At 41.0% G+C, this 17,309-nt stretch overlaps 1 protein-coding gene across 1 annotated transcript; it reads right to left on the reverse strand.

The window, feature by feature from the left end:
- Positions 1–4,592: 4,592 nt before the first annotated feature.
- Positions 4,593–16,960, reverse strand: LOC140717050 (interleukin-10-like). The gene is made up of 5 exons (XM_073030235.1): positions 16,794–16,960; positions 15,607–15,669; positions 13,268–13,420; positions 7,978–8,055; positions 4,593–7,224 (listed from the first exon to the last, which is right to left on the reverse strand). The coding sequence occupies exons 1-5, from the start codon at positions 16,947–16,949 to the stop codon at positions 7,135–7,137; spliced, it is 540 nt and encodes a 179-aa protein (XP_072886336.1). The 5' UTR covers positions 16,950–16,960; the 3' UTR covers positions 4,593–7,134.
- Positions 16,961–17,309: the final 349 nt, after the last annotated feature.

Consider the following 17,309-nt stretch of genomic DNA (forward strand, 5'->3'; position numbering starts at 1 on the left):
ACTTCAAAACATTAAATTAATAAAAAGGAAGATGTGGAGGGCAAAAATGCGGGTGTAACTTTATCTTTACTTTAAGCAAGGCGCATGGTGTCACATGGTAGCGTGGTAATGTATGCAATTCGCACATTTATATATGTTGTTATTCCTCTCCGCGCCTTATGGTGCATCGGGTGGCAACCTTGCTGTTTCTTTAGCAATTTTGTCAGTTTTTAACGAGGCCCGGTTGCCAGCTCGACGCTCAACCCAGCACGGATGGAAAGTGTACAAGGAGCCGGCCGGATTCGAACCCGGGAGCACTTGCCTTGAAGTTTGTTGCCGATGCCACTATGCCACCGGCGGGCTATTTATACATATTACCCATAGTGAATTATTGAAGGGAACAAGAATACTTAATCAAACAATATATATAATTTACAAGATTACTCTAATATAACTAAAATATCAAATGTACAACGGTTTTGCAAAACTTGGACTTTTAAGTATTTAATGGATAACATCAAGGATTTTACAGTAGAGAAAGCCTTTACCTCACCGTATCCAGACTGGCCAATGCACTTGGCTATACTAGGTCAAGCAACATCTCTAAACTTGACGCTGCCTGACCTGCTGAGATCCTCCAGCAACTTGTATGTGTTGCCTCGGTCCCATCTACCAACCCTTGATCAATCGACTTAAACATGATTCAAATGCTTGTCCAGATGTTTCTTAATGGCCTGTGAGAGTAGATTGATGGGAAAGGTTGATGGAAGGACAAGGATAAGTATGAAGTAGTTTCGTTTTGACTGTCAACTGTGACTGACAGGGGCCTGGATCTCAACGCTGGGAGTCCACAGGGCACAACTGTGACTTAAGTTCAACAGTTTAAGAGCCTGAGGGAGTGGTGGAGGCAACAATTCTCAAAGCCTTGAAAAAATACAGAAGTATCTATTGAATCGCCAGGAGAGAGAAGGCCAAATGGGATTGGTGCCGATTGGTGTTTGGTGGTCAGCGTGAGCATGATGGGCCAAATGGCCTGTTTCTGTGCCGTTGGATTCAATGAGTTTCAATTAGTTCTCCTGTGAGATGCTGTACTTTTTATTTTTATTTTACTTTTTATGAAGAGATGCAGCACAGTAACAGGCCCTTCCCGCCCAATAAGCCCATGCCTCTCAATTACATCCACGTGATCTATTAACCTACTAACCCGTACAACACTGGAGGAACTCGGCTGGTCAGTCAGCATCTATGGGGAAATGTATGCAGTCAACGTTTCGGGCCAAGACCCTTCCTCGGGTCTGAGAAGGAAGGGGGAAGATGCTAGAACAAAAATGAAGGGGGGGGGGAGGGTGGGTGGGAGAGGTCAAGGGTTGGCAAAGAGAAAATCTAATCAAAGAGGAGAAACCTGTAGGTCTTTGGAATATGGAGGAAATTAGAGAACCCAGAGGAAACCCCGTGATCATGGAGAGAAGGTACAAAATCTTTACAGACAGTGGCGGGTATTAAAGCTGGGTCGCTGGTGCTGTAATAGTGTTACACTAACCGCCATGCTACCATGCTGCCCTGTGCCACCGAGCTTCTGCCTTTTTGATGTGATATTAAATTGATCACATTGATTAAATTAATAAATTGATTAAATTGATAATATGTGATATTTAAATATTCCTTTGAGGTTGCCGTGAAGAGGAGTGCGATCATCTTGATCTCCTTGATACTTCCGTTGAGCTCACTGTAGATGCTGAAAGGTGTGGAGGGACCTTGGATTGTTTGTTCACAGATTGTTAAAAGTACTAGCACTGGCTGACATGAGGATTAGAAAGGCAAACAGTGGATTGCGTTGTTCATTATCAGTAAGGGCACAGAGTATAAGAAAAGGGAGATACAGAGAACCTGAACAAGGATAACATGCATGTTTGTGAAGTGTTGCATAATTTTTCTTTGGTTGCTTGTCAGGCTTTGTTTATTCAAGATTCAAAGATTCAAAGTACATCTGTTATCAATGTGTATATACAGTATACAACCCTGAGATTCCTCTTCCCACAAACACAGATCATTGAAACACCATGGAACCCATTCGAAGAAAAACATCAGACTCCCAGCGAGCAAATAAAAGAACAAACCACAGTTCAAGGTTGTTTATTGTCATTGGTCAGTACACGAGAGTAAAGGAGAACAAAATAATTGTTACTCTGGATCCGATACAACATAGAAATCTCAATAAGCATAAAGACAATAAATATAAATTAGAAAAGCAATCCTATACAACACAATGTACAAGTAACTTATATGCAGACAGATACATGTGCATAAAGTATGCTAGGTGATGTGTGTGTAGTGTTGGTGGGAGGGTGGTGGAGGGGTTGGTTAATGGGTGGAGATGTTGATCAGCTTGATGGCTTGATTTTGAGTCTGGTGGTCCGGGTGTAGAAGCTGCGTTGCCTTTTTCCCAATGGGAGTGGGAATAAGAGTCCATCAGCAGGATGGAAGTACACGTATAGTTTTTCATAAATATTACTGTACTTCTTTACTTTTCTTGTAAATGCCTGCACGAACATGAATCTCAGGGTAGTATGTGGTGACTTTTATGTACTTTGATAATAAACTTACATTGACTTTTGTGCTCAGGTCTGGGCATGACATATCAGAGGGTAAGATTGCACTGGAGATGGTGCAGAGCTTGTCAAGACTGAAAAATTCTAATGACAGAGTAAGATTGGATAGGCTGGAGTTGTTACAGGGCGCTATGGTAATGCAGCGGTTAGCACGGGGCTATTACAGCTTGGGGCATTAGAGCTCGGAGCTCGACTCCGGTGTCCTCTGTAAGAAAGTTTGTACGTTCTCCCATGTGCACGTAGGTTTCTTCCTGGGCACCGGTTTCCTCCCACAGTCCAAAGACATACCGGTTAGTCGCTTAATTGTAAATTGTGTTGTGGTTAGGCGACGGTTAAATCAGAGGGTTGCTGGGTGGCACGACTCATTGGGCTGAAAGGGCTAGTTCCGTGCTGTATCACTAAATAAATAAATGTACGTGAAGCGACTAAGGAGTCATATGTAGGTCCATAGATGGGCTGAGGAGGATATATTTAAAATAGAAAGGGCGTACCTATTATTAGACAGGTCAACCATAAGTAGTCATAGATTGGTAGAAGGATTAGGGAGGAGAAGTCTTTTCATCTGGAAAGTGGTGTGGGCTGCAATTCACTCCCTAAAGCTCACAGGACCTGACAATTCATGCTCTTGGTATTATTTATTTATTTGTGTATGTAGGTATCTATCTACCTACTCATTTATACATTTATTTATTTAACCATTTTCTCTTCCTTTGAACATTGGTTGCTTGTCAGTCCTTACATATAGTCTTTTACATATAGTTTTGCATAAGTTCCATTGTAAGTCTTTATTTCATTGTAAATACCTGCAAGAAAATGAACCTCAAGGGAGTACGTATATATGTGACGTACACTCAGTAGTCACTTTAGCAGGTTTCTTCTGTCATGGTCTTCTGCTGCTGCAGCCCATCCACTTCAAGGTTCAATACTTTGTCTTTTCAGAGATGCTCTTCTACATATCACTGTGTAGGTGATATCAGGTGAGTTCCTGTCACCTTGAACCAGTCAGGCCATTCGCCTTCAATCTCTCTCATTAGCTAGGTGTTTTTGCCCACAGACCTGCCGTTCACTGCTTGTTTTTTTCTTTCTCGCACCATTCTCTGTAATTGAGATTGTTGTGCGTGAAAATCCCAGGAGATCAGCAGTTTCCGATATACTCAAACCACCCTATCTGGCACCAACATATATCATATTTCTTCCCCATTTTGATGTTTGCTCTGAACTACAACTGAACCTCTTGACCATGTCTGCATGTTATTATGCATTGAGTTGCTGCCACTTGATTGGCTGATAAGATATTTGCATGTACAAGCAGGAGTACAGGTATACTGAATAAATTGGTCACTGAGTGTCTATGCACGTTGATAATAAGTTTCATTTGACTTTGACTGAAATGGAAGGACAAATCATTTGCTGCGTAAGAGAGCAGTGAAAGCAGATTCGATTATCTCTTTCAAATGGAATTGGATAGATGGAACAGAATTGTTAGAGCATGGGACAAGTGCAGGGAATGGGACTCAGAACTCCCCACTAGGTTCAGGAACAGTTATTACCCTTCAACCAGCAGGCTCTTGAACCAAAGGTGATAACTTCACTCAACTTCACTTGCCCCATCATTGAAATGTTCCCACAACCAACGGAATCACTTTCAATGACTCTTCACCTCATTTTCGTGATATTTATTGCTTATTTATTTATTATCTTTTTTATATATTTGCACCGTTTATTGTCTTCTGCAGTCTGGTTGACTGCCCGAGTTGGGTAGTCTTTCATTGAATCTATTATGGTTGTTATTCTATAGATTTGTTGAGTATGCCCACAAGAAAATGGATCTTGGGGTTGTATATGGTAACATAAATGTACTTCAATAATGAAATTACTTTTACTTCAGCTGCAGGGCTCCATCGAGCTCAATGGGCTGAATGGCCTTGCTACATGCTGTTATCATAATTATAATTCTGGAAGAAGGCAACAGATCGATAACTGAAGATTTGAACAAAACGGTATTTACTTAAACAGTGCAATCAGGTATACAATAGTTCAGATTCACACACTACACATGCAATGAGGTAGGCAGAGTGTGTCAATACATTAAACAAAGCAGAGACATTCATGTTCTGACACTTTAAAGCCTTCGGCGAATCCCCCCCCCCAAAGTACAATAATTACTTTTAACTTGATGTAACAGATTCTGGGCCCTTAACACCCAATTCAACATACACAAATCTGTAAGAATTTGCACTTCAGATGGAAACAGCACGAGAAACTTTCAGAGGTACAACAGTCCAAAGGATCAACGCTACATTTCACTGTAAAACATACTACTGAGGTTAATTACTTTGTTCATCACCTTCCATCCAAGGGACTCACTTAACAAAACATACACAATGAGGTATAGTTGTTAACATTTATATAGATTGCAATATTTACATTGTCTCCATCGTCATTAGACCAACTCGTGTGACAATAATGATTAGTTTTTACACACTTCTCCCTGTGCTGGGAAGCTTTCTTTCCCCTTCACACAGGCTGGTGAGACTTTGTTCCAGGATCATCTGAAGACTTACAATGGATTTTCTTTTACATTTTTTTAAGGTTAGTACTTCACAATGTGCTCAAAAGTGAGAATTTGATAAGAGGAGGTGTAAGGTGCTCCTTCCCTCCACTAGCCTGCAGGTTACCCTTGCCCCTCCACCCCACCGATGGGGGTTACGTGAAGCAATGGGAGCAGGTGGTGGATGGTCGTATGATCAGCTAGTGCATATCCCAAGTCCTGGTTATGCGACCACTGGCGTCAGGCAGACAATGTCTGAAGAGTATTGATAATGGCCAGGGTCACCCATCTTGACACTGCCCAGAAAAAGGTAATGGCTAACCACTTCTGTAGAACAATTTGCCAAGAGCAATCATGGTCAAGACCACGATCGCCCACGTCATACGGCACGGCACATAGTGATGATGTCATATGGCACAGCACATTATGATGATGATGAATACATCACAATGTGTTCAAAAGTGAGAATTTGACAATAGTCTCAGGCAAAGTGTGAAGATCTAGATCTAAACTAGTTCAAAATAGAGCTCCTAATATTGCAATGATGGTGACAAGGTGTCATAACATCATAAAGTACACACAAGTGTACATTCACTTGAACACAGATAGTATTCATAACAAGTCAATAAATATTTAGATTGAATCAAGCAGTGATATTGCAGTAAATGTCTTTGCAATGGTTGTTATAGATTTACTGATACAGTAATGGATGGATATATCAAAATACACTGAAATTAAATTACTTAAAGCTCCATATTGCACTCTCATAAATAGTAAAAAATGCAAATTTAAAATATCTCAGTCATCAAAATATACTGACCACTAGCAGTAAAGAATGTTGAGAAAATCTTATGAACTAATTGTGAGAGTTATTTTTGTTCTGTTGCTTAATTCTCAAAGACATGAATAATCTAAACTGGAATTGTTGATCTAACAAAAGACTATGAAATAAAAAATTATTATTTGCATTTTCATTCTATTGAAAAATAAAAATTGAATGAAATTCATTCAGATGTGATTTACATTTAGATCGAGCAGTCACAGGACAAATTGCAACAAGTGCGGTATACAGAAGAAGCATTTTTAGATACTGGGGAATTGGAATAACCTTGGTGACTTCAAGCATTGAAAACCGGGTGAATTCTTGTGGGGTCAGTAAGTGTCATTGGGCAGAAGCGAGGCACTGTAGCACAGGGGAGCAGGGTGAGTCAGAGAGACAGGACACTTCAATAGTATTGGATTATCTGGTTACAGACTGCCTTAATCTATCCCATCCCCAGAGTAGTTGCTTGGAGAACATGGTGAATGTTCATTTGTGACAATACAGTGGACATGGAGAGGGTTTCCTATCATTGGGGGAGTCTAAGACCAGAGAACACAGCCTCAGAAACAAGTAAATCCCTTTAGAACAGAGATGAGGAAGGATTTACTGATGGTGAATCTGTAGAATTCATTGCCACAGGCAAATGTGGAGGCCAAGTCATTGGGTATATTTAAAACGGAGGGTGATAGGCTCTCAATTAGTAAGGGGGCCAAAGTTAGCGGGGAGAAGGCAGGAGAGTGGGGTTGAGAGGGATAATAAGTCAGCCATGATTGATAGATGGAACAGGCTCAATGGGCCGAATGGTTTGATTCTGCTCCATATGTCTTATGGTCTTATGGCGACTGATAGCAATGACCTTGCCATTCCTTGCTGGCTGTTCAATTTTGACTGCTCCCAATGCCCACTTTTGTTGTCTTCAAGGGAGCTAACTTTCAAAAGCAGGGGACAATACTGAATCAGTCCAGATTGAGAACAACACCACAAATCGGAAAAGCATTCTGTTCATTTTACTCTTAAAGGGTTAACAAATATTGGGAAAAGCAAACACCACAATGAAGTAGCAAAAATGCTGAAACTGCCAAGCCTAAATATAAATATGGCTTTAAATACTAGTGATTTTCTTAATTGAGGAAATACTGCATTGGCAATCGATCAGTCTGCTCCACTCCTTCTTAATGTCGTCTCAAGTTTATGTAATTCCAAATCCAGTCAATGAAGGCGTTAAGTTCTCCCATTGCTTTGTACACGCCTTTCATCTGTAACTGATGAGAACAGTAACACATTACCACACAATGACCATTAAAATCAAAGTAAACTTATTATCTTATGTGCGCATATGATATCTTGTGCTAAACTCCAGATACTCTGCAGATGCTGGAAATCCAGAGTAGCACGTGCAAGATGGTGGAGGAACTCAGCAGCTCAAACTGTCAACGCTTCAGGCCGAGACCCTTCATCAAGTCCTAATGAACGGTCTTGCCCCAAAACGTCAACTGTTTATTCCTGTCCATAGATGCTGCCTGACCTGATGAGTTCCTCCGGCATTTTGTGTGTGTCATTATATCCTCCCTTGAGATTAATTTTCTTGCAGGCACTTGTAGCAAAATAAAGCAATAAAATAGATCTTATGAAAAACATTACATGACAAAGACTGACAAACAACCTAGGTGCAAAAGAAGACAAATTGTGCAAATGAAATAATAAATAATACTGAGAAGATGAGTTGTACAGTCCTTGAAAGTGAGTCTGTAGGTTGTGGATTCAGTTCAGTGTTGGGATGAGTGAAGTTATCCTCTCTGGTTCAAGGGTAATAACTGTTCCTGAACCTAGTGGTGTGGGACCTAAGGCTTCTGTACCTCCTCCCCAATGGTAGTATTGGGAAGAGAGCTTGGCCTGAATGGTGGGGGTCTTCGCTTTCTTGTGGCAGCGCTCAATGGCAAAAAAGAGCACCAGTGAGATTTCGACTGCCTGAAGTCAGCCTCCCTGGACATTTCAGAACATAATTGTTCTCTTACCTGCTTGAATGTCTGATGTATGTTCTTGAAGTAGGAACTTCGGTTGCAGCTGCACAGTTCGCAGTTGAAGAAATGATGCTAAAAGGCAAAATAACTCATCTTACAAAATGGTTCACTCTTGTTACCAATTAGAAATGACACACATTCTGATACTAATTTATACAAGCTGTACCAAGTCTAAATGTTGTTATAAACCTGTGAAAGCAGTGTGAGTATTAACAACAGGGTGATTAGCTTGAAATCCAGTACCGAAGGTAACAATAGAACATGGACCACTGAACACTACAACACAGTCCAAGCCCTTCAGCTCATGACGTTATGCTGAACTTTTAGAATCAATCTAACCCTTCCCTTCCACATAGCCCTCTATTTTTCTATCATCCACGTGCCAATCTAAGAACCTGTTTTATGCCCCTAATATATCTGCCTCTACCACCACCCCTGGCATGGACACCTATCGCACTATGTGTAGAAAACCAATTACTAACATCCCTCCTATACTTTCCTCCAATCACCTTAAAATTGTACCCCCTTCTCCACCCCAGGAGAAAAGCCTCTGGCTGCCCCCTCAACCTATTAGCTCAAATCCCCCTTCATTCCAAAGAGAAAAACCCTAGTTCACTCAACTTATCCTCATAGGAAATGTTGCATACTGGTAAATATCCTCTGCACCCTCTCTAAAGCTTCCACATCCTTTCTATAATGAGGGGACTGGAACTAGACACAATATTCCAAGTGTGGTCTGACCTGAGTTCTTTTAGGGCTGCAACTCTCGAACTCGGTCCCCCGACTGATGAAGGCCAACACACCAAATACTCGCGCAAAGAGTATTCATGTTAAGCCATGTTAAATATGCTACAAGGTACCTGTTGGTTCCTGTGACACTCTGCATGCTAGTCATGACCATTTTAAAATGAAGATAAAAACAAGAGATTCTGCAGGTGCTGGAAATCCAAAGCAACACACACAAACTGCTGGAGAAACTCAGCAGGTCAGGTAGCGTCTATAGAAATGAATAAACAGCCAATGTTTTGAGCTGAGACCCTTCATCAGGCTGTGATTTGAAGGAGATGGACCAAAGTGCCTCAGTAAGGAGGAATTTCTTTAGCCAGAGCATGGTGACTCTGTGGAGTCCATTGCCACTGACAGCTGCGGAGGCCATGTCATTGGATATATTAAAAACGGAGGTTGATAGGTTCTTGGTTAGTAAGGGCACCAAAGGTTATGGGGAGAAGGAAGGAGAATGGGATTAAGAGGGAAAATAAATCATTCATGATCGAATGGCAGAGCAGACCCAATAGGCTGAATTCCCTAATTCGGCTCCTATATCTTATGGTCCCACAGCACCTTGAATTTAGTTTAAGGCTTGTTCCGACTTGGTCCTTCTGCTTTGGTTTGCTGTTTGTATAGGATGTGACTTGAAGCTGATACCACAGCAGCTCAGGCAAAACCAAAGTTGCAGAGTTAAGCTGCTGCTGAGATCAAAGCAAGTTTATCAGGAGTGCAATTAACCGCTGTAGTGTGGGTGTGGGCAGCATGGGAGGGATCTCTTTCAACACAAAGCCAGGAAAGGGAAGAGGCACATTATTGTCCTAGAGTTTCAGAAGCAGACTTTATTGCTGAGTCACCCAATGAGTCACAAGGTGTAGAGAACACTAACTTTTGCAGCTGTTCAGGGTTTAGAAGATAACTTATGTGACATTATTTAACACACAAGTATTAGACCTAGTTTTTCCTTCAATTGTATTGCAGTCAATCATTCTTGCTTTGACAAGATGATTTAACTGCAGAAACATCTAGGTCAGCAGTTTGTTTTGTCATTTAAGCCTTCTGTTTGCAAATGGTGCTGTCCCACTGAAAATTTGCATTCTTTATTTTTGCTCAGGCTTTTGCAAGTGCACTCCAATTGCCTGGTTATCTGGTTAACGGTTTTCACAGTAACTATGGTGAAACATTCATTTGATGCCTGCCTCTGTTTCATTCTGAATTGGTGCAAATGTTGAGCTGTGCATGTTTAACCAGCCCCTGAACGAATCTCGCTCTTCGCTCTGGCATGCTCATTGCAGCAAAGAACAATAGCCTTTACAATTTGGGGTCAAAACCGTCAGATAACTCCCAATTTCCTGACGCAAAATCAGACACAGAGCAATGCCCCAGTCGCATGACCTGCTGGGTTAGAATGCCTCTGTGCTTTAGACTTGGTGCTTTGCAATGAGCAGCAACATGACCTGTAAATCTATGTGGAAGAAGTATTTTTAAAAAACTAAATTTATTATCGAAGTATGTATATGTCACCATATACTACTGTGAGATTAATTTTCTTGTGTGCATCCACAGCAGAACAAAGAAATGCCACAGAATCAATGACAAGCACTTGAAACATCACTGGGAACCTTCTCCTGAAGCTCACAGCAGCAGAAAAAGATGTCATTTAAGACATAAGACACAGGAGTCCACTCTACTTGGGCTTTTCAATGTTCCATCCTGTCCATACCAGCTCCCAGAGAGCAACTGCATTAATCCTAGCCCCTACCTCCCTAATTCCCTGTAACCCTGCAGCCTATTTCCTGCTGCAATTACCTGTTAACTCTTTCTGCCATCAGCCTACATTAGGGACTTACAGCGATCAATTAGCAACCAGCACATCTTGGGGGGGTCAGCAGCTTTACCGTACCAGTGACTCGGGGTCAGTTTTCGCCGCTGCCTGTAAGGACTTTGTACATTTTTCCCCGTGACTGTGTGGGTTTTCTCCAAAGTGCTCCAGTTTCCACCCACAGTCCAGAGGGGTATGGGTTAAGTTGGGGGCATGCTATGTTGGTGCTGGAGGCACGGCCACACTTGAGCACCCAGCACCCAGGACCTCCTCGGACTGTGTTGGTCATTGGTGCACACGATGCACTTCGTTGTATGTTTCGATGTACATGTGACATATAAAGCTAATCTATAAATATTTAGAAAAGTCTTTTGGCAGAAGCAGAATGGGACCATTTGGCACATTGAGACTGCTCCACCATTCCATCATGGCTGATTTATTATCCCTCTCAACCCCATTCTCCTGCCCTCTCTCTGTTACCTTTGATGCCCTTACTAATCAAGAACCTACCAGCCTCCATTTTAAATATCCCCAATGACTTGGCCTCCACAGCTGAAGGTCCTGCACTGTGCTGTGATGTCTATATTCTATGTCATAGAAACATAGACTATACATTGAAAGACCTAGATAGAGTGGACATGGAGGGGATGTTTCCTATAGTGGGGAGTCGTAAGAAAAGAGGGCTTCAGAGTGGAAAGACATCCCAGTAGAACAGAGATGAGGAGCACAACCTCCCATGTTAAATACTTTTTCTGGATGCCCTAAGTAAATAGTTGGACGTAAGGTAGGTACAGGGTGGTGCCATTCTGTAAGACGGAATTTTAAAGAAGCTGGAGGCACAAAAGGCTGCAGGTGCTGGAATCTTGAGCTTAAAGCATTCTGCTGGAGGAACTCAACATGTTGAGTAAAATCTGTGAGGGGGGGAGAAGAGGAAGCAATGACCTGATGGAGGACCCAAATCGTAGACAGTTCCTTTCCTTCTGCTTCTGACTGGTACAGTGGGGCCACCACACAGGATCAGAAAAAGCAGCAGAAGGCTGTAAACTCAGCCAGCCCCGTCATGGGCACTAGCCTCCCCAGCATCGAGGGCATCTTCAAAAGCCAATGCCTCTAAAAGGTGGCATCCATCATTTAGTACCCCACCTCCCAGGACGTGCCCTCTTCTCTTTGCTAACATCAGAGAGGAGGCACAGGAGCATGAAACACCCTCTCAACATTTCAGGAACAGCTTCTTCCCCACCACGATCAGATTTCTGAATGGACAATGAGCCCATGTACCTCACAACTTTTTTTTGCTCTTGTTTTGCACTCTTAACATATTTAACTTAATTCTTTATATATATTTCTTATTGTAATTTGTATTGTATTATTATATATTGCAATGTACTGCTGCTACCAAACAACAAATTTCACATCACATGCCAGTAGTATTAAAGCTGATTCTGACCTACTGAACTCCTCCACTACATTATATTTTGCTTTTAGAGAAGTTGCCTGACTTTCCTTCCAATAATATCATGATAAACTGAAACTGCAGCCTATGCATGAGTCAGGATACTGCATGGAAGCTGGTAATAAGGGTCAGAGGAAACAACTGCAGTTCACATTAGGAAATACCCTTTGGTCATTTAGCTTTGATTCGGTAGACAGCAGTGATGTTGCATCTTCTCCAAACAGAACACCTGTTTAGAAACATGAATCATCTAAACTTACGGTGTGTCTGAAGATCAAAAGCCATAGAATATTGTACAATTTTCAGTGAATATTTTGCAAAAGCTAAATAAAGATTGGAAAGTTACTGAGGCCAGGTTGTTAGATATAAACTCCAAAATATATTACAATCCATAAGCATTAGGATGACTCTGTTGCCTAAGCTGAATGCTACAATCCTGGTTAGATCATGCCTATTCTCAGCATCTTTAGAGCATGAACCCCATAAGGAACTTCAGTTCCAGTGATCTCCCCGATAGTGTCAGAGAAGGGTCCAAGCACAGCAGCCTTCTGGTGGTGGATGGTGCAGAAGTTGTCATTTCAGGGTTTCCATGTGAAGTTCCAAGGGCAAACACTCTAAAGCTATCATCAATGCCATGATATAACTAATGTGAATGCTGGTAATGCTTCCATCGGTAATTCCACAAATGACATTCTCTTATCGTAAAAGGCATAGAGTGGACATGGAGAGGATGTTTCCTATCGTGAGGGAGTCTAGGACCAGAAATCTAGCCTCAGAACAGAGGGACATCCCTTTAGAATATAGATAAAGAGGAATTTCTTTATCCAGAGAGTGGTGAATCTGTAGAATTAATTTCCGCAGATGGCTGTGGAGGCCAAGTCATTAGATATGTAGTATTTAAAGCACAGGTTAAAAAGCTCTTGATTAGTCAGGGCATCAAATGTTATGTGAGAAGGCAGGAGGATGGGGTTGAGAGGGTTAATAGATCAGCCATGATAGAATGGAGGAGCAGATTTGATGGACCAAATGGCCTGATTCTATTGCCATGTCTTATGGTCTTATTGTCTTATAATAATTTTTAAAAATAACTTTAAAAAAAACTTCTCAAGTTATTCATCAGCCTGAACCATTGACTGTTTATTTCTCTCCGGCTGAGTTCCTCCAGCATTTTGTGTGTTTTGCGAAGTTGTTCACAGTGTTTTCCCTTCCAATTGGAATTCACGGGGAAAAAATGCAGTACTTACACAGTTTTGCACATTCTCGTTCAGCTCATGCAAGGCATTCCCAATTTTACTGATGTGTTTGTTGATTATCCTTTTGTTGGTCTTGGCTGCAGGGATTACATCCTTGAGGTAGAAGTTCAGCATCTCCTTCAGGAACTGGCAGCTGTGCTTATCCTAAACATTTACAAGAGGTCACTATTAAGCCCTTAATCTGGCCATTGCACAACTTGAAAACTGCAACAGTTCTAGTAATCTGTAATGCACTTTCTCAAACTGTAGACTCATAACCCAAAAGTGAAATTGATACAAATAAGGTATTATTTCAAAATACTACAGAATTAAATTGTTTCATTTTCTATTTATAAACCTAATTTTAAAATTATTTATTTCTTCCCTTAGTATCTACTCAATTACAACACAGACGGGTTGCTGGGAGTTCAGTTTCATTTGGTTTAATTTAAGTTCACCCGCCTGAAACACTGATTCTGCCCCTCTACAGATGCTGCCTCACCGGGGGAGTGTTCCCAGCTTTTTAATTTGTTTTTAATTTGGATTCCCAAGCATTGGAAGGAATTTGATTTTGGCTCCTTGGGTCATGCCCGCGTAGAGTGAGCACGCCCCCCAACGACCCTTAGGCACAGACCGATGTATGGGGTTGTTAGGGCATATTGAGGAGTTAGACTATATAGCAAATATTAATCTCTCCAGCAACTAATCTTCAGGCATGAACATGGATTGTAGATTGAATTTAAAATGCAGCTCTGAACAATAGTTTTTCTGGAGCTGTAGGCTGGAGTTGATTGCAAACCAGACAATTCTGATTAACATTCATTCTGCGTGTCTGGAGTGTGGGTGCGAAGAAGGAGGTGTATAAAAACTATATGTAATTCAAAGGAAGCATTGTAGATACAATGTAAATATAGAATTGCCCTGCGGTTACTTCTGATCTTTAGCTTATAGAAATGTCATGTAGTGTTTGGTCGGGAAGTCTCTTGCTCCAAGAGTGTCTCACTATGATGCCTGTTGCTCATTTTTGTTGAATAAGACACTTCTATATCCACAAACCTCAGAGTCTCTCCTGTGACTTCATCCACATTACAACAGGGTTATGTGGTGTATCTGGGTCCTATTTATAGAGCCTGTAGTCTCATCCTAACCGGACTTGCTATTTTACTATCAGTATTATGTAACACTACATGAGATGACAGATCTGAGGGGTGCAGTGCTAGCCAGAGCACACCCAGCGAGTGGTTGTTCTGTGAGCGAAGACATCTTGTTAAATCCACTGGCTGGATGTTTTTTTTGTTTTTGGCACCATTCTTTGTAAACTCCAGAGTCTGTTGTGCATAAAAATCCCAGGAGATCAGCAGTTTCTGGGATACTCAAATCGCCCAGGGCGGCACCTAATTAATTAGCCTGTTTAGTTTGGCTTTTTTCTTAAAGATGTGCCGGGTGTGCTCCAGCTAGCATTGCCCCCTGACAGATCTATTCCCACACAAAAATAGGGCATCGAGCCCATGGTTCTAAATTCTGTAATCTGGCCCTTGCAACATTGTGGAAGAGATTCACCAGAGGGACTGCACTGGTTTCAGGTCAAGTGTGATGTTCCTGTTATCTGCTCACTGCAATTACAGGAATTATCAATATCCCACTTATAAACTGGGGGCACGGTAGCGTAGTGGATAGCACAAAGTTTTTTTATGGTGCAGGTGACCCGGATTCGATTCCTGCCACTGCCTGTAAGGAGTTTGTATGTTCTCCACGTGACTGCGTGTCTTTCCTCCGGGTGCTCTGATTTCCTCCCACAGTCCAAAGACCTACCGGTTGGTAGGTTGAGACTAAATCGGGGGATTTCTGGGCGGTGCGGCTCGAGGGGCCAGAAGGACCTACCCCACAGTGTATCTTATAAATGATAAATTAATAAATAATAAACAAAAATACTGAAAAGATATGGAAATGTTCGTCGTTATTGATAACTCCTGTAATGGCAGTGAACAGCCATCAGGAAAATCAGTCTAAATCCCAGTTTCGGGTAAAATTAGACTCGGGTCAGTGCTGAGGTTGGTGTTCACATTTGTACACCATTCCCATCCCACGGCTGTGACCTTTCTCTGTGCTCTGTTTATTTTTCTGATCAAAGAGCTTTGTGACTCAGCGGTGACAAGACAACACAAATCAGTGCAGTGAAAATCAGCCTCAAAAAGGGCATCATTTGTCAACATGAGACGTTTGATCTATTATTTTCTTTACGTGGAGTCTCTCAGGCAGTAAAACCTGCCTGCAACACCAGAACCCTCCGACAGCAATCATGCCCAGCTTTAATAACTGATGTATGACTGATCATGTGAAACATTACTCACCCTGATTCCTGGCAGACCTTGTCTTTCCAGCAATGTTATCTTAATATTGTCATCTTTTCTTTGCTGTAACAAAAAACAAATACAAAATCTTTTATCCAATGAATAATTTCTTCCTTCCAATAGTTGCCTGACCTGTACACTTTTAGGCACAAACCCAGTTTACTTTTCCAAGGTTCAAAGTTCAAAGAAATTGATTGTCAAAGTACATATTTATCACCTTATACTACCTTAAGATTAATTTTCTTGCAGGCGTTCACAGTCGAGCAAAATTGATCAATGATAATCAATGAAAAACTAAAAACAAAGACTGACAAACAAGTAATGTGCAAAAGATGACAAGCTGTGCAAACGATAAATAAAAACATAAATAGTACTGAGAATGTAAGTCGCAGAGTTCTTGAATGGGAGTCCATAGCTTGTGGAATCAGTTCAGATTTGAGGTTATCCAGGCTGGTTCAGGAGCCAAAATGTTTGTAGGATAATAACTGTTCCTGAACCTAGTGGTGTGGCACTTAAAGCTCCTGTGGCATGAAAGCTGATTCTGAAACCATCGTCTGGTGTCAAGCATTAAATCCTTTTGTTTATGTTTGATTAACTGCGGACAGAGTGCTTATCTCGTTTAAAATCTGCCCTCTCTGGGCTAACCGAATCTCCAATAACAGCACTCACGTTTTCTTGGAAAAAATTGTGTATAATTTATACTTATGTTTTTTTCTTGCAAATGCTGCTTATATGATACGGTGGGTCAGTGTTGCTGCTGCAAGTGTGTTTATCTTTGCACCTGTGCATACAGTCTATGTACTTGTGCATATGACAATAAAATTGGCTTTGACCTTAACCTTTTCTAAAGAAAAGCAATGTTCACCTCTCACAAAATAATGCAAAATAGATTTAAACAACTCTAGATATAAAATATCTGCAATGTATTATTTTAATAAAACTACATCTATTTGCTTAAAATGACTGATATCAAAGCTCAACTGTTTTAGTATATTCATTGATAGATTTTCAACTTCATATTTTATTTACTTGTTTTATCTTTAAAAGTACTATTTGCAATCAGCTTGCAATAATACTGTCTCAGGCTTCTCATTAAATATCCTGCACTTCAGAAGCGGGAGATCTGTAATTTAAAAAGAATTGTCCTCCACCAGGCACGAGAAAACATATTTTCAGTGAATACTTACAAAATGGTTCTTTATATGTTGATAAGAAGTTCTGAGTTCTTCGATGTGAGCAGGAAACACAGCATAATTAAAGCAGCGATGATGCGTGTGGCTTATGCTGTAGCACCAGCACTGAATGTTAATCAGTGTACACAATATCGCAGTCACGCTCTTCATAATTCTGTCTCGTTCACACAGCCGTGTGCATGGATTGACACTTAGACTTTTCTTTATATATTTCCCTTTGTGGCTCATTTTGGTTTCTAACTTCCTATTGAATTTCCTGTTGGTTATATATTACTTAGGTTGTCTACCAATTTCTAAATGTCACCAAAAGCTTTCTGGTAATTAAAGTTTCCATTAATACTTAAGTCTTTTAATCATTGTGAAATTTTGCTCTGAACTTCAGACCATATATATATTTTTTTCCCGTTACTAACATTTTGCAGTGCTCGTCGATATTCTTATGTAATTAATACTTTGAAGCTTAGATATTGCTACCACGAGCACTAATCTCAGTTTCTGGTCCTCGCACAT

The sequence above is a fragment of the Hemitrygon akajei genome, chromosome 27, assembly GCF_048418815.1.
Source record: "Hemitrygon akajei chromosome 27, sHemAka1.3, whole genome shotgun sequence".
In the NCBI taxonomy this organism is placed as follows: Eukaryota; Metazoa; Chordata; class Chondrichthyes; order Myliobatiformes; family Dasyatidae; genus Hemitrygon; species Hemitrygon akajei.